At 51.3% G+C, this 21,157-nt stretch overlaps 1 protein-coding gene across 5 annotated transcripts in view; it reads right to left on the minus strand.

The window, feature by feature from the left end:
• SMAD3 (SMAD family member 3) overlaps positions 1–21,157 on the minus strand; it is a 109,762-nt gene that overhangs the window by 12,025 nt on the left and 76,580 nt on the right. For 3 of the 5 annotated variants that reach the window (XM_081290304.1, XM_081290303.1, XM_081290305.1), the window contains exons 2-5: positions 10,754–10,947; positions 10,521–10,652; positions 9,177–9,251; positions 6,301–6,351 (exon numbers count right to left, since the gene is read on the minus strand). In XM_081290304.1, the coding sequence (XP_081146430.1) occupies positions 6,301–6,351; positions 9,177–9,251; positions 10,521–10,652; positions 10,754–10,947 (452 nt within the window). Of the gene's footprint in view, positions 1–6,300; positions 6,352–9,176; positions 9,252–9,790; positions 10,226–10,520; positions 10,653–10,753; positions 10,948–21,157 lie in introns of those variants that run through there. The other 2 variants (XM_081290307.1, XM_081290306.1) reach the window with 2 other exon arrangements.

The following is a 21,157-nucleotide window of genomic DNA, read 5'->3' on the forward strand; positions in this document are numbered from 1 at the left end:
TGAGTGGGTGTGCCAAGCTGGCTCACAGAGGGGCAGGCACATGTCAGGCCTGTGATGTGAGGTGTCAAGAATTGCCCACCCTCCACCTCTGGAGTGGCAGAGCACCCTTGCCCTTCTAGGCAGGGAGCAAGGGAAGATGAGGTTGAAGGCAGAGGTCTAAGCTGCCTAATGGGGAAGGGAGGAATGACGAGGCAGGGGCAGCTGTGGCCTGTGCCCTGGCTCCTGAAGTCGGGCTGAGACACGTCAGCCACATCCGGCTCTGGCTTTGCTTGATGCTTCAGCATTCCAATGAGATAAGCGATATTCTAAACACTGTGGTCACTAAAATGTAAGCTATGTTGCTTTGGAAACTTCAAAAAGAAAAGAAATCCAAGTGCAATCCAAGCATGCAAAGTGGTCAGGCAACACGTCAGGGCTTCTGGCTGCCCAGGTGCAGGCTCTGCTGACCTTACTGTGTGAACTTGGGTACATGACTGCCCTCTGTGGCCTCAGTTTCCTAGTCTGTACAATGGCTAGTGCACCAGAAGACACCCACAGCAAACTATCTAGGTCACTGTGCTTCTGGCAGGGGTCGGCCTGAATAGGCAGCTTTGGCTGATGTGGGCCAAACTTGGCTTGCTCAGAAACGTGGAGAACAGCACACAGGCCTCACCTCCAAGGCATAAAGCCCTGCCCAGAATTCCCCAGGCCTGGTACAGGTAAAAAGAGACCAAGCTAGGTTCCCAGAGACAGTGACACATCACAGCCAAAACGAGCAAGCAGTGTATCCCCTGCAGAACATGGTCCCAAACCAGGCTCTGGGAAGTGTGGGCTTCGGGGAGTCTGAGTCCAAGAGGCCCTCCAAGCAGATCTGAGCCCATCAAGTTGCTGACACACACTGGACACATTAGTAGGAAGATTCTGGTTTGGGGAAGTGGTGTCATTAGACCAGTGTCAAAGTTTTGAGGGTTTCCATTTAAAAAAGTGCTATTTGATCAGGAGCAGGGCAGAGCTGGCGCCATGGTCCTGCCATGTGCTTGCTTTTCTCTGCAAACAACTGAAAGATGCCCCTGCCTTCCATTTCCCCACTCCCATCAGCTCCTAGCTGCTTCCTAAAGGCAGTTCTTCAAGAGAAGCCATGGACACAAAAGTATGGCCACCACCTCTGGGTTCTTCCTTCAATGGAACTTTCTTTTTTAAACTCTATATTGCCCTTGTTTCTTTTCCACCAAAGGCTTTATCCACGTCATGCTAAGTATGAGAAATACAAAGTCTGGACTCTGGAAAGGAAAAAGCTATGACTGGGATAACCATAAAGTTACTTATAGTCACTAAAAGAACACTAGGCCCTGAGCTTCCTAGCAGCCAAAGTGAAAAGAGAACATAACCTGTTACATGGCTCTGGTTGACAAATGCACAATGCTTACTAGTTCCCCAAGGAAAACAAAACTTGTCCTGGCATGAAATCTTAAAGGTCATCTCTCAGGGGTAGGTGACAATCCCTCTCCCGTACCAAACAAGCCAGCAGGCCCTGGTTTCAAGAGTTTAGATGCAGAAGCAGTTTTACATGTAAGACACTATTGGAAGGCTCCTCTGGGAAAATACCTATGAGGGGGTTCAGTGATGTGCCCCTTGGAGGGCAGTTTTGCTTCTCCAGGCCAAGGAGAAGCCTAGAGTGGAAGAGGAAGTCACGTGCCAAGGCCTTGCCTTCAAGCAGCCCTGCTCGCAGCCACACTGCCTCGTCTGTGAACCTCCCTTCTCAGAGCAGAGGTGTCCGGGATGCAGGACCCTCCAGCTCCAGCCACCCTGCCGCCACCCCCCATGGAGTGTCAGCCAGACATGGGGCACGGTGCTTAATTCTCAGCTGGCCCCCTGCCAGGCTAACGCGTTGGCTGGCTTCAGGTTTGCGCCTTGTTCCAAGCTGGCATAGACGTTCTGTTTTGTTTAAGGAAAAGAAAACAGAATAAAACCCAGAAGGCAACGCTCGGATTAAGGGATGCCTATTAAAAACATGTGCAAAAGATTCAGATCCGGTACAGGGAAAGGTGGGGGAGGGGCAGGGAGTTAACTCTCTACTGCAGGGGGAAGCTGCAAATGGGCAACAGCCAGGCCAGCTGGCACCACAAGGCTCAAGGTCAAAACAAGTGGACTGGCCACGTCTGGGTCTCCTCACCTGCAGAAGACAGCTCTGCCTCCGTCGGGGAGAGTCCGCACTCCAGTCCCACACCCATCCTGCTGCATCTCCCACTCTGCTGTTCCCTCTTCCTGGACCGCCCTTCCCCTCCGTCTGCAGGGACCTGACCTGGAAGGCCCAGCGAGTGTGCCTGAAACATTCCCTCCATGCGGAGTGGCCCCCATGTCCCAGCCTCCTGGGTAAGGAGTTGGCTGCATAGTGGGTTAGCGCCCTACAGGCCCAGCCCAGCTATGTCCCCAGCATCCAGGGCAGCAATTCTGACCTCTCTCCAAGGATAAGAGCAACAACCAATTGTGCACAGAAAGAATCCCGCGTTCTTGATCCTGCAACCCAACTACCACCATTCCTGGTGGTAAAGTCTAAGCCGGACCCTGGGGAGGGTGACTTCCTGTCCTCACGTGGCCTGTGTGTGATTTCGCAAGCTTAGGGGAGACTGGAGCCAGAGGCAGCCCTAGGAAAACGGCTTGTGCAGCAGCATGAGGACACCTGGCACCAGGTCATTGTGACCTGGACCCCTGTCCTTTTCTCCAGGGCTGGTGGCCTTCCACTTTCCAGCAGCCCTGCCACCCACCCCTGCCTCTGTCTCCTGGCAGAGAGGAAGGCTCATTCTGCCTGCGGCACTCTGGGAAACCATCCCCTCCTTAAACTCCAGCTCGACCTCTCCCAGGACACTCCCTGGGACCTCATTTTCCTCAGTCAAGCCGCTCCCTAAATGTCTCACTTTAATGTAGGGAACAACTTACTCACCCGGCAGGACCCAGCGTGTTACCTTTCTCCTCTCCCTCCATTTCCATTTGCCCCAATCCTACCGACCCAAATGCCCAGGAAACCCCAGGTGACTCACCAAGCACAACACATACTCAGAGAAACGTCACCTGCTCCTGTCCCTTTCCCTGCAAAACAAAGCTCCTGGGCTCCAGATGCCCAGCGGGGCCTCCCCTGCCTGGGGGCTCCTCTTCCAGTCACCAGGCCACGGCTCCTTGCCAGAAGTGGCTTTACTGTGGCAGGACACTCAGTCTTCCCCAGACCTAAGCCCAGGACACATGCCTGGGGGGGGGGGGGGGGAAGAAATCAAAGAAGCCGGAAGTCCTTTCATCCTTGTTGTATAATAATTTTGTAATAATTTCTTTAAAGGACATACTGAGGTCCAGGTCACAGGCGCATCCCGCCTCCTGCCTGGGGAGGAGACCTCACTCGTCTCAGTGCACACTGGCCAATGCAGCCTGTGGATCCAGGCTCAAGACAGGCTCACAGACACCCGCCTCTGCCAGCCGCGTTTCCCTAAAGCATGCGTCCCTCCCAGCTGCCTCCTGGACTTTGTGCTTTTCCTCCAGTAATTCCCCCCGGCAGTTCCACTGTGGAGGGTGATAAACCCCCTCACCATCTGGAGCCCACCACCAACTTCATTCTGTAGGCAGGATTGCCAAGGGGACATCACGAGCCCTTTCAGCCTCATCTTTCCCAAGTCCCCCAATGTGCCACCCAGCATGGTGCCGGTTATCCTTGAACACGTCCTGCCCTCCCATCTGAAGTTCTCTCCCTCCTTTTGGCCTCACAGTAGCCACCTGTCCTTCAAGTTCATGCTCACATGTGTCACATGGCTCCAGTGGTCCTAGCCCGTCATATTTTCCTCCTGGCACACACAATCCCCTTCCTCTGCACTTGCTCCCTTGGCACCTGGAGCAAGGTATCACAGGTAAACATGGATCCCTGGCCACCCCAGCAGGCTGTGAAGGCCCAAATGTCGCCCCCACTCTGGACCCCAATATTCATGAACACTAGGAACTTGGCAAATGCTGAGGATAGGATATTCCTGGTCGGACATCCCCATGAAGGCCCCGGTGTTGACCTCTGAACACTCCCAGTACTTTCATCTGCATTTACCTCTTATTTTATAATTGATTATAATCCCAACTTATCAATCCCAACAAGGCCATTGACCTTGGCAACAGGGTCTAGGATTCTCCCTCTGGTCCCCCCACCTGGACAGGCACATGGTGACCAGACGGAAGTACCTAGGGAATGAACGAGGAAGACAGGCAAGCTGGCAGGGCTCCTACCCGGGGGGGGCCATAGCCTGTTGCCTGTCCCTTCTGGAACCTTATTCTCTGAGTGAGGCAGGTAGGGACAGCTGGTCCAAATGGCCCAGCAAGGCAGAGTCCTGCTGCCATGGTGGTCATGCTATGGATCAAGGAGGATCCAGGATGAATGAGTCCACCCTATTCTATGGTATCCTAATTTATAAAATTAAAAGTTAAGAGTATGCCTCACAGAGTTGTTATGAAGATTAACACTTACGAAGCAGTTGAATAGCAATAAACAGAAGTTCTCAGGAAATGCCAGCCATTGTCACCATCACCCTCACCTCACCCCTTCCCACTGTGGTGCCTCGAATCTGTGATAGCTCTCAGGTAGGTTCCGAATGGAAAAGTGGGCGCAGGGGCTCGTCCAGCAGAGAGGAGGCTGGGCCTGCCGGCACCAGTGTCTCCCCTGGTCCTGCTCTTGACTTGCTGGCTGACTCGTCCCGATTCAGATGTTCCTGGCAGGCAAGTAACTAGGCCAGTATGAGTGGCCTCCACGCTCCACGGGCCAGCTCAGGGATGTTCCTGCCTTTGTCAGAAATGACCTAAGAATCATCCACTCTCAGATAAGCATGTGAAGAAGGGGCAAGGGTCCAAGCTTGACTCACCCCTCATCCTAGACTCCATGATCTAAGGGTGGTCCCTGCTAACTGCCACCTGGGACAGCTTGCTAAACGGCTGAGCTGGGCAGTGGCCACCTCCAACCTGCCCTGTGACCTCTGGTTTCAAAGCCAAGTGCTGACCCCAGAGTCTGTTGGCTGAATGTGCTGCCTTGACCATAGTAGGGTGAACAGAAAATAAATCTAAACCAGCTCATCTCAAAAGCTGAAAGCCAGAGTTAAGCGTGCAGTCATGGCCTTTAGTTTCTCGAGTGTTCCCATGGCTTCGGGCCTCCTGAGTTTGTTTTTAAGAACTCAGTCATTTCCTATCAGGAACATGACCTTCCCTCTGCAAAGCCCAGTGCTCACAGTGAGATGTTAAAACAGATCCCCCAAAGTCACATGTCACTCTGCCCACATGGTAGCTTGTTTAAAGTGCTCCCAAGCACCTCCCAATATTCCAAATGATGAATTTTATCTGACACTCTTGGTCAAGGTCTGAAAACAAGCGGGCCCCAAAGCCAGTCCAGTGCACTCTGATTCACCACATGTGGACATTAACCATTGCTCTTCCTGAGCCATAGAGTAAGTTCCAGCAATAAAGCTTCAAACAAAACCCAAATCACATTTTCTAACACTACCAGCCCAGAAGACCAGAAACTCCCCTCCATAAAAATGACACAGACATTTCCTTTGTTTTGAGCCCTTCAAAATAGGCTCCACGCTGAAGCCACAAGGACTCCAGAAGCCTGTCCCAGCCTGAAGAACTGAAGGACACTGAAGGTCACTGGCAGAGTGACCCTTAGAAACACTGAGCCAGAAGCCCAACAATCCAGGGGTGCTGGGGAAATGAGGGGCCAGCTGCTCAAAAACATCATGAGGTAACTCAGAGTGGTAAACTAGGCATCTAAATATGGAAACACGTTTGCACAACAACAGAGAAGACAGGAAGGCACCAGTCCATACATGCTGGATCCCAGACAGCTGGCTGGTGGGATCATGGGCCCAACCCCCCACCCCTGCTTGTATGTTGCTGTTTTAATAAAAAGATAAATTATAGCAAGATGAAATATTCAGATAAAATCCACATGCGTGTATCTGAAGCAAGTCCGTGAACGCCGGTGGGTGGAGTTGCACAGCCGCCGTGGCTTTGCACCAAACCACACGTATGTGCTTGGCTCACCACAGACCCTCGTCTCCTGGGCCTAAGCTCTGGGGGATTTTCATTCACTCACGTCTGACTGCCACTCAGGTGAAATACAAACCCGGCACATGGTTGCCTTTTCTGCCACCACTGTCTCAGGTTTCCCAGTTCTGAGGTGACCCGAGTCACTCTAACCAGAAACCTGAGCGGCTGAGCTGGGCAGATGGTGGGGTGAGGGGCTGGGAGCCCCACCTTCAGTGTAGCAGCCAGGGGGGTTTCCAGGCATGGGACAGAGATACTTACCCAGGTTATTGTGTGCTGGGGACATCGGATTTGGGGACAGATTTGGAGAACCTGAAAGGTGAGACACAGTGATAAGACTTCATAAAAGATCCTATGGGGAGAGCCCAGACTGAGCGCCAAGTCCCAGAAGGTGACCTAACCTCATGCCCTGGGCCCCAGTGTCTCCACTGGTGGAACGAGGGTTGATGGGGTGATGGTCTCAGAGGCCTCCTCCACACAGATGGTTTTAGGACCCTAACCAGTGCTCCAGCACTGGCGTACTGCCTTCTCAACTGGGTAGGTGGCATCTTTTTCTTCAGCTTCCTGTTACCTATGCTTCCAGGAAAATAAGAGGAACCTAAGCCCCGCCCACAGCCCCAGGTGGTGGAAGGCTGGCCTCCCACCCCAGGTGACCCAGGCATCCCCAGTTCTGCTCTCAGTCCTTTATGCTCAGGAAATACCAATCTTAGGACACTGACAGGTCCTGCCTCAGAAATCCTGAGCTAGATTGACCTTCTGTGCAAGACAGGAGAGTGCGCGTAGGAAAAGTCCAGTTCCTCCTAATTCATACTCTGATTTTTTTTCTCCATCCCAGAGCCCCCTTCAAAGAAATCCAGTCGCTGCCCCTTCACAGAGCACCGTCCTGCTTGTCCCCTTTGTTCCTGTATGGTTGAGGCTACAGGAGTTATTGATTTCTTAATATCCCTGGGGGGTAGATTTCCAGCCCCCTGAACCAGGCCTGGAGGCTGTCCTTGCACCTGGCCTCAAGCACAAGCTTCCTCAAGCTGCCTCTAGAGGTCTTTTATTTCAACCCAATGAGCTGTAACCTCCTTGAGGGCAAGGGATGAGCCACAGAGTTCTTCTCCAGGGTGGTACCTAATCCAAAAGGAGACACTGAACAAATCACTGGAAGATCAACATTTCAAAGTCAGTCATGGGGTTTGGACACACCACCATGTACCAGCTGTGTGACTTTGGCAAAGTCCTTTAACCTTCTAAGACTTCATGTTCCCTGGGTGTGAAGTAGGGATAATATCATCTACTGGGTGACATGTAAACATGGAGGTCGTGCATATCAAAATGCTCATGCCATGATTGGCACACCGTAGGCACTTAATAAATGTTCATTTCTAATCTGTGGTGGCCCGAAGGCTGTGGGACCTTCTCACTGCTCTGAAAGGTGCCCACGCTGGCCAGGGGAGACCCGTGGTGAACAGGTAACCTGCTGGCCTGAGACACTGCCACGCCTCACACGGGAGGGAAGTCAAGCCCTGAGCAACTGAACTGGGACCCAATGGGGAACTCTGAGGAAGAAGAGAGAATAAATAGGAGCCCTCTACCCAACCACGCACAGGCTGGCCCGGGGCCACAAAAGCTAGTGTCACCTTTAGATACATCACCATAGTGCCGTGTGGGCAGAGGAGAGAAAAAAAGAAGGAACACAGAAAGGGGGAAGAAAGGAAGAGAAACCAGGGAGGAGAAGGTGCAAACACGCTGCCCTTCCTATCTACATCCCTCCCCTCTGAGCTCTGTTTGTTTACAAGAGTAATCATTCTACAGATATGGAGAGCAGCAAACGGGGAGGAGAGAAAGCAGAGTGACAAGAAATCTAGCAGCTGGAGAGAGACCGCTTAGCTGGCCCACTTCCCATGCCAGCCTTTAATAGCTGCAAGCCTGCAGCGGTCACTTGGCATTGAATGCAGGAAGGTCTTCAGTGCACTCCAGCTGGGTCCACATGGCCAGCCACTCACCAGGGTGGGTGTGTGTCGGGGCTGAGCTCAACCCCTAAGTGCCACAACACCCAGGCTGGATTTCAGCGACTACGTTTACAACACATTTGTGAGCCCCTTTCATTCTTTGGGGAATTGCACAATCCCTTCTGGGCTGTGTGCAGGGGCAGGTGGCTCCGCCGTGTCTAGCAGCTCTGTGTGTACAAGGCATGCCCGCCATCGTCAGAATGGAACATCTGCTGGGCTCTCTCCTCCTCCTCACCCAGCCACACACAACGCCGCACACATTCTATGTGGCAGCTGGGGTTCAGTTCAAGAAGCTGCTGGTTTGCGGCCAATTGGGTCCCATAACAAATGACGTGAGAAACATCTGGAGATGTGGCAGGAGAGAGCTAGGCTGGATCCCTCCTGGTAGGAGCACTCTGATTACATTTGACCACCATAAAAAATAGCTGCTTCTGCAGCCGTTGGAGATCTTTTTCTCTACCCACGCTGCCTCTCCTTGCTTCTCACCTGAACTGTTCCGGTGTCTCAGCCCGGCTTCCACCTACTGCCAGCAACATCTCACTGAGGCACAGGCCTGCGTAAGGCCTTCAGCAGCCCCCATCAGCCCTGGGCTGCGGGCCAAGTGCTCTGCCTGGCTGGAAGATCTGCAGCTTGAAGCCCACATGACTGGCCCTCTGTCATCCTCTCTGGACGGAGCATGCCAGCCCTACTGAGCAACCTGGGCTGGATATCCCTGGACTCAACCGCACTGAGCTCTCACTGTCCCTAGAATGCACCAGGCTCTCCCATTCAGGACCCCTACAAGTCTGCCTGGTGTACCTTTGCCCAGTCGGATGGCATGGCTAATGCTTATGCATCACCAAGACTCAACTCAGGAAAAAGTCTACAGTGCAAGGTACACTTCCTTCCCTGACCAGGTTAAGTGACCTATTTTGTGCCCTAGCTGACACATTGTGTCTTCCATCCGGGCATATATGAGACAGCCTAGTAACTGCTGACCAACTTCTCCGTCTCCAATGATGTGTAAGCTCAGCATTTGCCACATAGTGGTTACTCTATAAACACTGGCTAAAGAGGAGGGAGCGAAGGGTGGTGGGGAGGGGAAGGGCGGGCAGGACGAGACACTCTGCTGAGACTGTGAGTACGCCTCCACCAACTGACCTGCGTCCATGCTGTGGTTCATCTGGTGGTCGCTGGTCTCTCCATCTTCACTCAGGTAGCCAGGGGGTGGGGTCTCTGGAATCAGAAGGTAGGTGGCCCATTAAACGGTTTGCACAGCTTGGCCCTGGTACACCATTTGCAAATACATCAAGCGTTCACGATGCTACCCGGAATGGGGTGCTGGAGGAACACGGCCTAGGAGTGAAGGTGGCCACTCCTGGATTCTGCCTGCTCCGCCTGTCTGGATCAGACACAGCATGCCGAGGACGAACTCCCAAGCCTGAAATGCCTGTTCCTAGAGCTGCTGCCAGACTAACTTCTGCCTGTTCTTCAAGGTCAGGTTAACCCCACGCCCTCTGGGGAGGCTTCTGGACTTGCCTCAGCCTCCCCCATCTCTGGCCTCTGGAGAGCTGTGCCCTCAAGCCCGCCCCTTGGCCCCTGCATCTTCCCCTGCAGACCGCTGCTGTCCGTATTTGTGGTCTCTAGGAATGTGGCCCAGCGCCCCAGGGAGGCTGCAGTTCGACAGTGGCGGAGACTGTGCTCTCCATTTCTCTCACACTCCTCCAGACCCTGCTTTAGCCTCCAAGGTCTGCCATCCCAGGAAGGAGACTTACCCCCAGACCAGAGCTACCTGCAAGGATCTGAAAGGGCTGGATAGGGGGCCTCTCCCACCCGCTCTGACCCGAGCACACAGGCTGGGCCACGCTCAGCCAGTGAGCTAAGCCAGAGTGAGAGCCACGTCCAAATTAGACCGCTCTAAAAGGAGCACAGCTGGATGACTGCCCCAGCAAGCAAAAGTCACTGTGGCTGGCCCAAGGGTGGCCAAGTACAATTCCCCAGGACGCCAAGAGTTCTGGTGATTCACACATTATTTGCATGTCAATGAGGGGCTTCTCAAAACATTTGCATTCTTTGACAGGGGAGCCCTTTTCTCCCAGCAGGCAGAGTAAAAACTCCGCTCGTCCTCAGCTCCCACCCAGGCTCTAACCCTTCCCAGGTCTGAAGCCCAGGCTACTTCCAGGGCCCTGGGCTCCCCTACTCCGCAGTCCCCCCTGCCTGCACGCCAGCCCTGGCCTACGGACCTGCGTGCTTGCTATTTCCGCTTCCAAAATAAATGAGTGCACTGAGGCTGGGCGGAAGGGTCACACTGCCCCTCATGCCAAGAAAAGCATCATCAGCCAGCGGGGAGCAGAGGCCACAGGTCCTCTCCCAGCAGGGATGCGGGTCTGAGTTGGGGCCCCAAGGCCTGCGTTTTGCACAGATAGAGGAGGACAGGGAGTGGGGGGGACGGAGCAGGCCTGGGACCACCCTGCCTCCCCAGCCTGCCCCCACCCCTATGAATACCTGGAATATTGCTCTGGGGCTCGATGCCGGCGGGGAAGTTGGTGTTCTCGGGGATGGAATGGCTGTAGTCGTCCAGCGGGGGGAACTCAGCCGGGATCTCTGTGTGCCGTGGCACCAGAACAGGAGGTAGAACTGTCCAAAGGAGACAGAGCAAGGCCACTCAGCACCCAGGCAGGGTTGGCACCAAAGCCCCTGAGCCCCAGGCACGCCACACACCCTCCCAGGGGCCATACCTGGCGTCTCTACCCTCTGGTAGTGGTAGGGGTTCACGCAGACCTCGTCCTTCTTCATGTTGAAGGCGAATTCACACAGCTCCATGGCCCGCAGCTCATGGTGGCTGTGCAGGTCAGGCCATCGCCACAGGCGGCAGTAGATGACATGGGGGAGCCCCTTCCGATGGGACACCTGCAGCCGGCCATCCAAAGACCTGCCGGCATGGGGAGGGGCAGAAAGAGACAGCTGAGTGGGTTTGGCTGGCCTTCTCCAGAGCCCAGCCCCCTCAGCTCCAGCCCTGGGTTGGCAGACGCTCAGCACGACACCCTCCCCGCCTTCCTCTGGGCCCAGAAGTCCAGGAGATCAGAGCCGGGCTGTGCTGGAAGGGATCCTAGAAGAAACAGGCGGCCCACCAAGGAAGACGCAGGGCCGCCACAGCCAGCAGAGCTGGCCTTGCCCCCCAGGGCCAGGGTGAGCTCCCAGGAGAGCCCGGGCTCCTCTTGGAAAAGATGCACTGAAGCCTGCTCCAAAAAGATCACTCCTCTGGCCCTGTTGCAGGCTAGAGGAGCAAGGAAGAGGGCTGGGTACAAGACAAGGCCAAGGTGGCAGGCACAGTTGGTTCCGCAGGGCCTGGGGGCTGTGACAGGGAGTCTGCCTTTTTAGTAAAAGCAGCTAAGTAGTCTCAAGGATGCTCACGGGGACTATGCTGGGGGCAGGTCCTGTGATAATTCTGGCTGAGAGTGACCAATCAAGTGGGGTTGAAGGTTGGAATAGGGAGCTTAGAAGGGGGTGCTCCTGAGTTAAGAGGCACCCTACCAAGGGGCAGTGCTGCCCTTTCCTCAAGAAGAGCATCGTAGGACTCCATCGTTCAGGGAACAATTTTTCTCATAGCCGGGCGAGGCTGGCAGAAAGACAAGTGCTAGCTGTCCCCTTAGAACAGAGGATACCCATCAGTCTGAATAAACAGAATTTATGGGCACTCTGAAGGAGGGACTCGCCAGGTACAACCAGAGGCCCCATCCAGAGAAAAACAGAGGGAATCAATCAAAGTCTAAGCCGTTGGTCTATGAATGGTGAGGGACAGGCAAAGGTCAGCACTGGGCTTGGCCACAGGGACAAACCAGGAGCTGCTGAGTAAGGGCACCTGGAGGCATCTGGAAATATGTAATTACCTCCCTCCCGTGGGGCCCAGACCAAGGAACCCCTACAGCTGAAAACAGTAATTACCAGGCAGAACAAGAGAGGACAGCCTGAGACTTGCCCCTAAGGTACAGCAGGAAGACTGCCAGATGTGGAGTCATAAGGCCTGGGGTCAAGATGTGTTTCCACTTTCCCTGCTGCAAGACTCCGGGCAAGGCATAATGTTTCTAGGGCCTTCAGTTGCCTTGTCTGCAAAATGGAGACGTTCTCCCATTGCCCTGACCTCAGCGAAGCTCAGTGTCCATTTACAGATGCTCTGCAAAGCACCAACCAGCACAAACCTCCCAAGAGCCTCTCTCCACCTTGCTCTGGACAAGGGGGTGACCGAGAAAGAAAGGGAGAGTAGGAAGTGGTGAGAGGGGACAGAGAATTAGTCAGCCATTCTCACTCTCTTGCAAAGCCACCAAATGCCCACAGATTAAGGAAGTGGCCACATTTGCTCTTCAGGGTCTGACAAAAGCTCCAACAAAGGGCCAGCTGGGTGTTGTAGTCGCCTCTGCATGGAGCGCCCCTAGAGAAGAGCTCAGGCCAGCGGGAGAGAAGAACGAGGTCAGAGGGAGCCCCCATGTGGGTGCTGGAAGGAGGCTGCCACCTTTCTTTAAAAATAATGATACATGAATTATTCTGATGATAATTACATTTTTAGCAAGCCAGGGATCTATGGTCATCAAGGCAGTGTAGAAAATAGTATGGAGACGGACAAACAGACCAGTGGAACCTGACAGAGTCCACAAACGGTCACACATACACAGACAAGTGATTTCCAAGAGCTAAGTGAGTGAAGAAAAGATGGTTACTTCAACAAATAGTGGTAAAACAAGTGGGTATCCACAGACAAGAAGAGCGAATGCCAACCTATACCTTGCATTCACCCAAAATGTAATAGAAGAGGGCCACAGTGGAAAGCTGAAAATTACAAAACTTTGGAACAGACAAATATTTCCAGTACTGCATCAAAAGCACAATCCATCAAAAAGAAAGCTGAGATGTTGGACTTCACCAAAATTTAAGCCTCTGATCTTTGAAAGACACTATACTATTAAGAGAATAAAAAAGATGGGCAGCCAACCAGGAGAAAATATTTGCAAAGCAAGTATCTGATAAAGGACCTGTTTCCAGAATAAAGAGCTCCAAAAACTCAAAAGAAACCAATTTTAAAATAAGCAGCAAATGATTTTTAAAAGATGCTATACAAAAAAAGCTACCAAATACACACATGAAAAGATGTTCTGTATCATTAGTCATTAGAGAAGTGCAAATTAAAGCTGCAATGAGCTACCACACCATTATCAGAATACCTGGAATTAAAAGGATTGTTTATGCCACCTGTTGGTGAGGAGGTGGAGCAGCGGGAACTCCAGAACCTCGCTGGTGGGGTAGAGAGATGGTTAGTGGGGAAAACAGTTCAGGAGTCAAAATGTAAACGCACCCTAAGATCCCCCCAGTCCTCAGCATTTACCCAAGAGAACTGAAAGCGCATGTCCAAGGACTGGCATCCGATGGGGTCAACACAAAGGCACACCCCTTGGCAATCAAGAAAGGACCGTTGATACATGTGACATTGTGCATGGATCCAAAACTGATTGTGCTGACTGAAAAGAAGCCAGGCACGATTCTGTTTATGTAAAATTATAGAGTAATTTAAAGTAAAGTAAAAATGCAAACTGTTCCACAGTGACAGAAAGCAGATTGGCAGTTGCCCAGGCAGGGGAGAGGGCGTGTGCAGGGGAGGGAGGGATGAAGGACCAAAGTGGTAGTTGTATAGGTATATACATGTCAATTTATCAAATTATGTGTGTGCGTATTTTTTTCTTTTCTTTTTTGGTACCAGGGATTGAACTCAGGGGTGCTTAACCACTGAGCCACATCCCTAGCCCTTTTATAATATATATATATTTAAATTTTTTTAGTTATCAATGGACCTTTATTTTATTTATTGACACATGGTGCTGAGAATTGAACCCAGTGCCTCACACATGTTAGGCAAGCGTTCTGCCATTGAGCCACAACCCCAGCCCTATGTTTTATTTTGAGACAGGGTCTCGCTAAGTTGCTTAGGGCCTTGATAAGTTGCTGAGGGTTGCTTTGAACTTGCAATCCTCCTGCCTCAGCTCCCTGAGCCGCTGGGATTACAGGTATGCGCCACTGTATCTGTTTCAAACTGTATATTTCAAATGTGGGCAGTTCACTTGAAAATTATATCACAATTTCTTTAAAAAGGCAAGGGCCACACCTGGATTTGAATACAGACACTGCACTCACTATCTACGTGAAGCTGAGCAGATCACCTGCTGTCTCAGTCTTAGGGCTTCACTTTCAGTGGACTGGCGAGAGGGCTAAGCAATACTCTTTGCAGAAAGCCCTTTAAAGCCGTTGGCAGGTGAGGAGGCTATGCACAGCAGCAACTGCCTCGTGACTTTGAGTAACTGTTGCTGCCTCGTTACTACAATGGTGCCTGACAAAGTAAGGTACACAGTAGGTGTTCAAAGATACTATTTTCCTCCCCACTCTGGCCATCTGAGTGCACAGTTAGGAGGATCATGAAGAGAGGCCTCCCCTACATGTCCTTTATTTGGCAGCACCCCCACTGCCATGCTGTGTGGTCAGTAAGGCCCCTCTCTGTACCCCTCAGACATCCAAGAGGCAAAGCTCAAATCCCAGGCCACATAGCAGTCTGCACCAGGGCTGCCTCTCTGGCTTCAGGCTGGGTCCTGATGCAGGACACAGGCACAATCTTATTCTCCCGCTCCTGAGCTCATGACCACCAGTCTGACTTGGCGGGATTTTCTAGAAGTCATTTGGTCCATGCTCCTGCTTCTGAGCCATCAAACTCTCATAACAGGAAGGGCATCTCGTTCATTTCTTTTGCATCAGTAGCAACCCCTCTTGGTTCGGAGTCTGGCTGCCAGGGCCCAGAACCCTGGTGCTGTTCCTTCTTCCTCCCGGTCCCACTCAAAGTACATACCAATGCTCAGCAAGATAATAATAGTGAATAGGGAGTTCCAGCTGCTAGATTTAGTACAGCAGATGTGTCCGGAGTACACCCTCCCAGCCTTACAGGGCACCGGGCCCACTAAGTAAGTCCAATAAATGAGTCTTAATTCTGAGCTAATGTTACCATAAACATGCTTAGTTGCAGAAAAGGGTCTATTTCTGACCCACTCTTTCTCTAAGCCGGTCCAAGACCAGCTGCTGGAGTTTTGAGAGTACAGTCCCAGGAGGCGGCCTTGGGCCTCCCCGCTAGTCACAGCCTCCATCTCTTCCTACACCCAGTGGCTTCCTAATAAGAGACCCTCAAACATCTTTCTCCAGCAACTCCCTCAAGCTTTTCTGACAGAAGGTTTTAATCTTTAAATATATTCTTCACTAGCCAAACAATTTCCTGTGGCAGGAAATTAGGTTTCCTCCCATTGGCTCCAAGTGGGTCCCGTAAAGTGTCCCAAAATGGTGGTGGAGCCACAGCCAAGGATGTGGACATGCCAGAGCCCAGGGCCCCTGGTGAAGGTGCAGCTGGCCAGACCGCTCCCCAGGGAAGAGCTGCAGCCAAATACCACTCCTGTCCTCAGAGCTGTGATCAGCCACCCCGCACCCCCATCTGGGGGACAGGACTGGGGCTCAGAGTTGGGGGCAGAACATAAAAGTTCCAGAAACACACCAAGAGAATGAACTATGTGCCAGGTACTGCCACCACACGAGAATACAAAAGAGCCACCCCAGAGGACCTCATCCTGCCTGGTTCACAGAACTGAAGGGACCCTCTGGGGTCCACAGCTCGCCCAAAGCAGGATCAGGTTCAAACCCAGACCAGTGCTAAAAAATGGGGGAGGGGGTGGGTGGGATGAAGAGAGCCTTCTATTGTCACACACCGCACAGACAGGGAAACCGACTCCTTGTCAGGCATCGGGTAGTTATTGAACACCTACCATAGCCTGGGCACAGTGCCAGTGACTTGAGCCAAACCCGTGATATAAAGTAAAGGTGTCAACACTAGCGTCTTTCCAATGAAACGTATTTTAATATACATGCACATTTTCTCTCAATACTAAGCTTTCTAGACTCTTAAAGAGACAAGCTTTAGCCAGGTACAATGGTGCAGCAACCCAGGGGGCTGAGGCAAGAGGATCTCAAGTTCAAGGCCAGCCTCAAAATAAAAGGGTTGGGGATGTAGGTCAATGGTAGAGTCCTCCTGTACTCCAGAGAGGGGGGAAAGGAGAGAGGAAGAGAGAGACTTTCTTTTTGTCTTGCCTATTGAGCAGTAATGATAGCACCAATGGTAGAGATCATATGTTGGGTACATGATAACTGCAGTAGGGTAAACCAGTCACTCCTCTCTGCATCCACACCCTCTGGCCTGTGGCTGTGCTGCTCTTCCTACCAGAGGCTTAGTGTGTTTTCCCAGTCTTTGATTTTAGGTTGAGCTACTGACTTGTTTTGCCTAGTGAGTTGCAGAAGAAAGAATAAACACAATCACTGTTTTAAGCTGCTGCAATTTTTGCATGGTTGTTACACAACACTAGCTGACTAATACACTGACTGTACCACAAATCTTCCCAATAAACTTAACAGTCATCGTCTTCACATGCCAATTAAGAAACGGAGCACCTGAGAGGTTAACCAACCTTCCTGCAGCCCCAGAGAAAATGTAAAGTGAAGTTGGCCCTTGGACTCACACAGTCAGCCTGTGTACCTTTAAATGGGTCACCTCCATTCCCCACCTTTGACTGCACCCCCAGGATAAGACTTAACCAGTTCAGAAAGACTTGAGTTTTTGTTTATGGAGAACACCTTACCTATTAGCTTTCAGTGTCATTTTTGCATAAAATGTGAACTTATCTCAAATACTCATCTAATGTTAATTTTTTTTAGCGGGGTAGGTACCGGGGATTGAACCCAGGGGCCACTGAGCCACATCCCCAGTTCTTTTTAAATTTATTTTGAGACAGTATCTCATTAAGTTGCTGAGGCTGGTCTTTAACTTGGATCCTTTTACTTCTGCCTCCCAAGTCACTGTGATTACAGGCATGTGCCACCATGTTGGGCTTAACATTAATTTTTTGACGTGGCCCAAGTAGCTTGTTAATAACCCAGAAGCCAAACCTCTGGCATCTATTCCATCCCCCTCTCTTTCTTGGTGCTAGGGATTGAATCTAGGAGTGCTGTTATAACCACTGAGCCACATTCCCAGCCCTTTTAAATATTTTATTTAGGGGCAGGGTCTTGCTGAGTTTCTCAGGGCCTCACTAAGTTGCTGAGCTGGCTTTGAACCTGAGATGCTCCTGCCTCAGCCTCCCAAGCTGCTGGAATTACAGGCGTGTGCCACCATGCTTGGCTTCATTTCATATTGATTAATTCTGTATCTTTACATTTCCCCCCTCAAAGTACGCTGTTTAGAGTAAGAAGGAAAGGTTCTTTCTCATCGTGGGTTTGCCAATGAATGTCACACACCCACATGCGTCTCTCCATGTGTTTCCCAGCTGATCCTTGCTAAAGCTGAGAAGCATCATCTGCCCTGAGTGTGGACGACACTCCTCTCTCTCTCCCTCTGACGACAATAAGGCTTCCCCACTTTCCCTGGCTTTGTTCAACTGCAACTAAATCTATATACCCCACTTGTCTTGAGTTTTTCATCATTTGTGGGTTGTATTTTTGTTTCTTTCCTTTTTGTGTGGCTCAAAATAAAAGCAAGCACTGAGCAACTTCAATGCTGGCTTAAGTGCTCACTAGACCTTCTAGGAAGGCAGAAAAAATTCTGCTGGTGATGTGACTGGCCCCTCACGTTGGTTCCATTTGGCCTTTGAGCTACAAGTGGTTCACCCTGAGCTCTCCTGCTGCTGTCCTTGCATATGCCAGGATCAGAGCATGCCTAATTTCTTCCAGCAGTGGAAAGCTCCGGGACAGCTACTTACTACGGTAACAAACATGAGAGTCCTGAAAATGCTGCCTGCCCAGAGGGGTGCCTGATTTGGGGTTCACCAGAATCCATTCCCTCCAGGAAGCAGTCATATCCCAAACGATCCTTTGTTCCAGGCCAGGAGTTATAGGCTGAGTCAGCTGCAGGTGATAAACCACAGAGGCCCAATGTTCAGAGAACTATGTCTCCTGGTCAGGTGGTTCTCTGGCTAATTCTATGCTGCCCGAGACCAGTGTAGAGAACCCTGGCACCTGAGGAGACTCAATGGAAGACTTTGTGATGGAAGTTTGAGACCCTGACTCATTTGGCACCTTGCTCAAGGTCACCCAGCAAATCACTGCAGCCAAGGAGGAAGCTTTCTGGCAGCCTGTGACCAGCCTGTGACACAAACCCCTATGGCAGATGAGACCTGTCAACAGATAAGAGTCCACTTTCCGTTTCCTACCATGCTAAGTGGTGGGCGCTAAAATAAGATGTTTTTTCTTTATTGTGCTAAATCATAAGTTGCCTGAAGACCTCACCCTTCAGGATAATATATGCTATTATTATTCTTGGGTTGTTTTTATTATTATTTTTTTTTATTTTCTGGAAAGGGACTGAGCAATTGGTGACTCTGCAGTGTAATTCCTTGTTCTACAATAGCAAGTTTCTGAGATTTGAAATTATATTAAAATAAGAATTATAAACAAAAACAAATCAGGGGGCTGGGGATGCAGCTCAGTAGTGGGACACTGACCTAGCATGTGCTAGGTTCTTAGGCCTAACCCAGCACCACAAAAATAGTTAAAAATGAAAATCAGACCATACACTGAGTATTCTACATCCAGACATTTTGAAAGTTTTGATGGTTGCTTAAGCTCCATTTCCAATGTCAGCCACTTCTTGGTGTCACACAGAAACAATACAGAAAGGTGAGGATTTATGGTTGGGTGGGTTCTGGATAACTGAGGTTTCATTAGAAATTCCACCCACTGACCATGTGCTCCACTCTCTACCCAAGTTTCGAAAGTTTTCTCCGCAGTTCTGTAAGAATGCTAAGCATGTTTTAAAATATTCCAGTTCAGATCAGCCCGCGAGGAGCTCCAAACAGAACTGCATGACCCTTGGTACCACTCACCAAGAAGCTTCCCCCCAAAACAACCCAATGTCCATCTGTACTTGAAAACGAACAATATCCAGGACTTTGGTGCTGCCAGTCTGGGGGAAACCAAATAAAATGTCAGGCTGGAAGGGGGTGCACTGCCCTGCGGACGGCAGCTGCTCTCTGCTGCACCCCCCCACACCCTTCTCTGGAGCAGTGTGCTCAGGCCCTCCCCAGGGCCCCAGGAAGATGGGCACCGAGTGGACTCCTTAGAGATAGGCAGGAGCCTATAGGGCAGACCCCGGGAGGAGAAAGCCCAGGCAGTCCTTGCCTTGCCCTGGCAGGACCCTGCCTGGAAACACGGGGTCATCTGACTCAGGACTTCTCCCCTCCCTAGGGCCCCGGACAGCTCAGAGTGTGAGCTCTTGGGTAAAGGAGGAAGCTGATTAATGGAGAAAGTTCAGCTTGACCCTAGTCATCTGTAAAGCACATGGGCACCGAGAACTTTCCCTCATGGGGCCATGAGTAAGGAGAGGCCCAGTTCTCCAGGCCGGCCCTGCTGAGGTCTGGGCCAGACCATCCTTGGTGGGGAGCAGAGGCTGCTGCCCAGCACTGCAGGATGTGCAGCGGCACCCCCACCTCCAGCTGTGACAAGTGAAAATGTCTCCAGACTTTGCCAGGTCCCCTGGGGGCAGGTTGTCTGCACCCTCCCCACTTGAGAGCCCAGGCTTAAGGAATCTCCCAGGGGACCCTGGTGGAGGGAAGCAGAAGCAGAGCAGAGCTCTGGGCAGATATGAGAGCCCAGGGCGCCTTGGCCTTACCTCCCTGGTTACAGGGACTCTGCGAGCTGGGGCAGAGGGGGATCACTCCCATTTCACAAAAGAAATGTTTATGTGGGCTTAGGTGACTTGCCCAAAGTCACCCTGGAGAGCAAGTCACAGCGCCTGACCTTCAACCTGGGTATTACACTCCAAACCCAGTTCTCTACGACTGCAAAACAGTATGTTTGGATGGGCAGAGGATCCCCTTCAGCTCTGACAAGATAATTATCCTGTACCCTCCCTTCCTTGTGCAAAGGAGGAGGTGACATCGCGGAGGAGGGGTATAGGGTCTCACTTGAGACCCTTCTAGTTTTCACGCAATCCACCCCTCCAGCACCAAACTGAGGGGGATCGCTCCTTCTCCAGTGTTGACAGGACCACAGAACTTTCAAGTCGCCAACAGGGAATGCTGCAAAGATCTACACTGTTTTCTACTCACTGCCTGGATGGCTGCCAGGCTGCCCAGAACCTTCTGGATTTTTTACTCTGCTGGAAAACTTGGCTGCTCACATTCACTTGGAGTAGGACTAAGCCCAAAGATGGTTTGTTTTTTTCAGAGATCACCTGTGGGATGTTTGGGACACGCACAGCCCTTGGCCACCTTCTGATGGCTTAAGGCAAAAGCACCCTTCACCCCAGCTCTAAATACAACCCCTGTGAGCAAAGCTGACCTCACCAGCACAGGGAGTCAGAAATGGAGTCACCAAGCCAGTGTGTCCGGACACCTCTTCTGGTTCTACTGTGACAGGGGCTCCCTTTTTGCAGCAGAGCTGCTCACAGGCCAACACTTGGAGACTTTGCTTCTAAACTGCATTTGGGAAACGGGTTTGTCTGCATTGTCAATTTGAGGGAGAAGAAAATAAAATGCCAGGCTGAGCCCATAGGATGAAAGGATCCTTCCTGTGATCACGCGACACTCCCTTTGGGACAACAGTGAGCATCCAGGTAAAGACATTTATCAGCCTCAAAGGTCTGAGGAAAAGGTAAAAAAAAAAAAGAGGAAGAAGGGGTTGGGGAGACCTAACTTGGAACCTTGTCTCTGAAGAGGGGAGAGCAGCCAGGCCTGGAGGGAAATGCCCAGCTCCGCCTCCCACTGATGCAGGTCTGAATCTGGAGAAATATCTTTGCTCTCTGAAAAAGAATAAGGGCAGCTCTTTCACCACTTCTATTTAACATAGTTCTTGAAACACTGGCCAGAGCAATTAGACAGTCAAAAGAAATTAAAGGGATACAGTTAGGTAAAGAAAAACTCAAATTAACACTATTTGTCAATAATACGATTCTATACCTAGAAGACCCAAAAAATTCTACCAGAAAACTTCCAGAACTGGTAAATGAATTAAGCAAAGTAGCAGGGTACAAAATCAACACCCATAAATCAAAGGCATTTCTGTATATCAGTGACAAATCC

Source organism: Spermophilus citellus (assembly GCF_964194105.1).
Source record: "Spermophilus citellus genome assembly, chromosome: 4".
In the NCBI taxonomy this organism is placed as follows: Eukaryota; Metazoa; Chordata; class Mammalia; order Rodentia; family Sciuridae; genus Spermophilus; species Spermophilus citellus.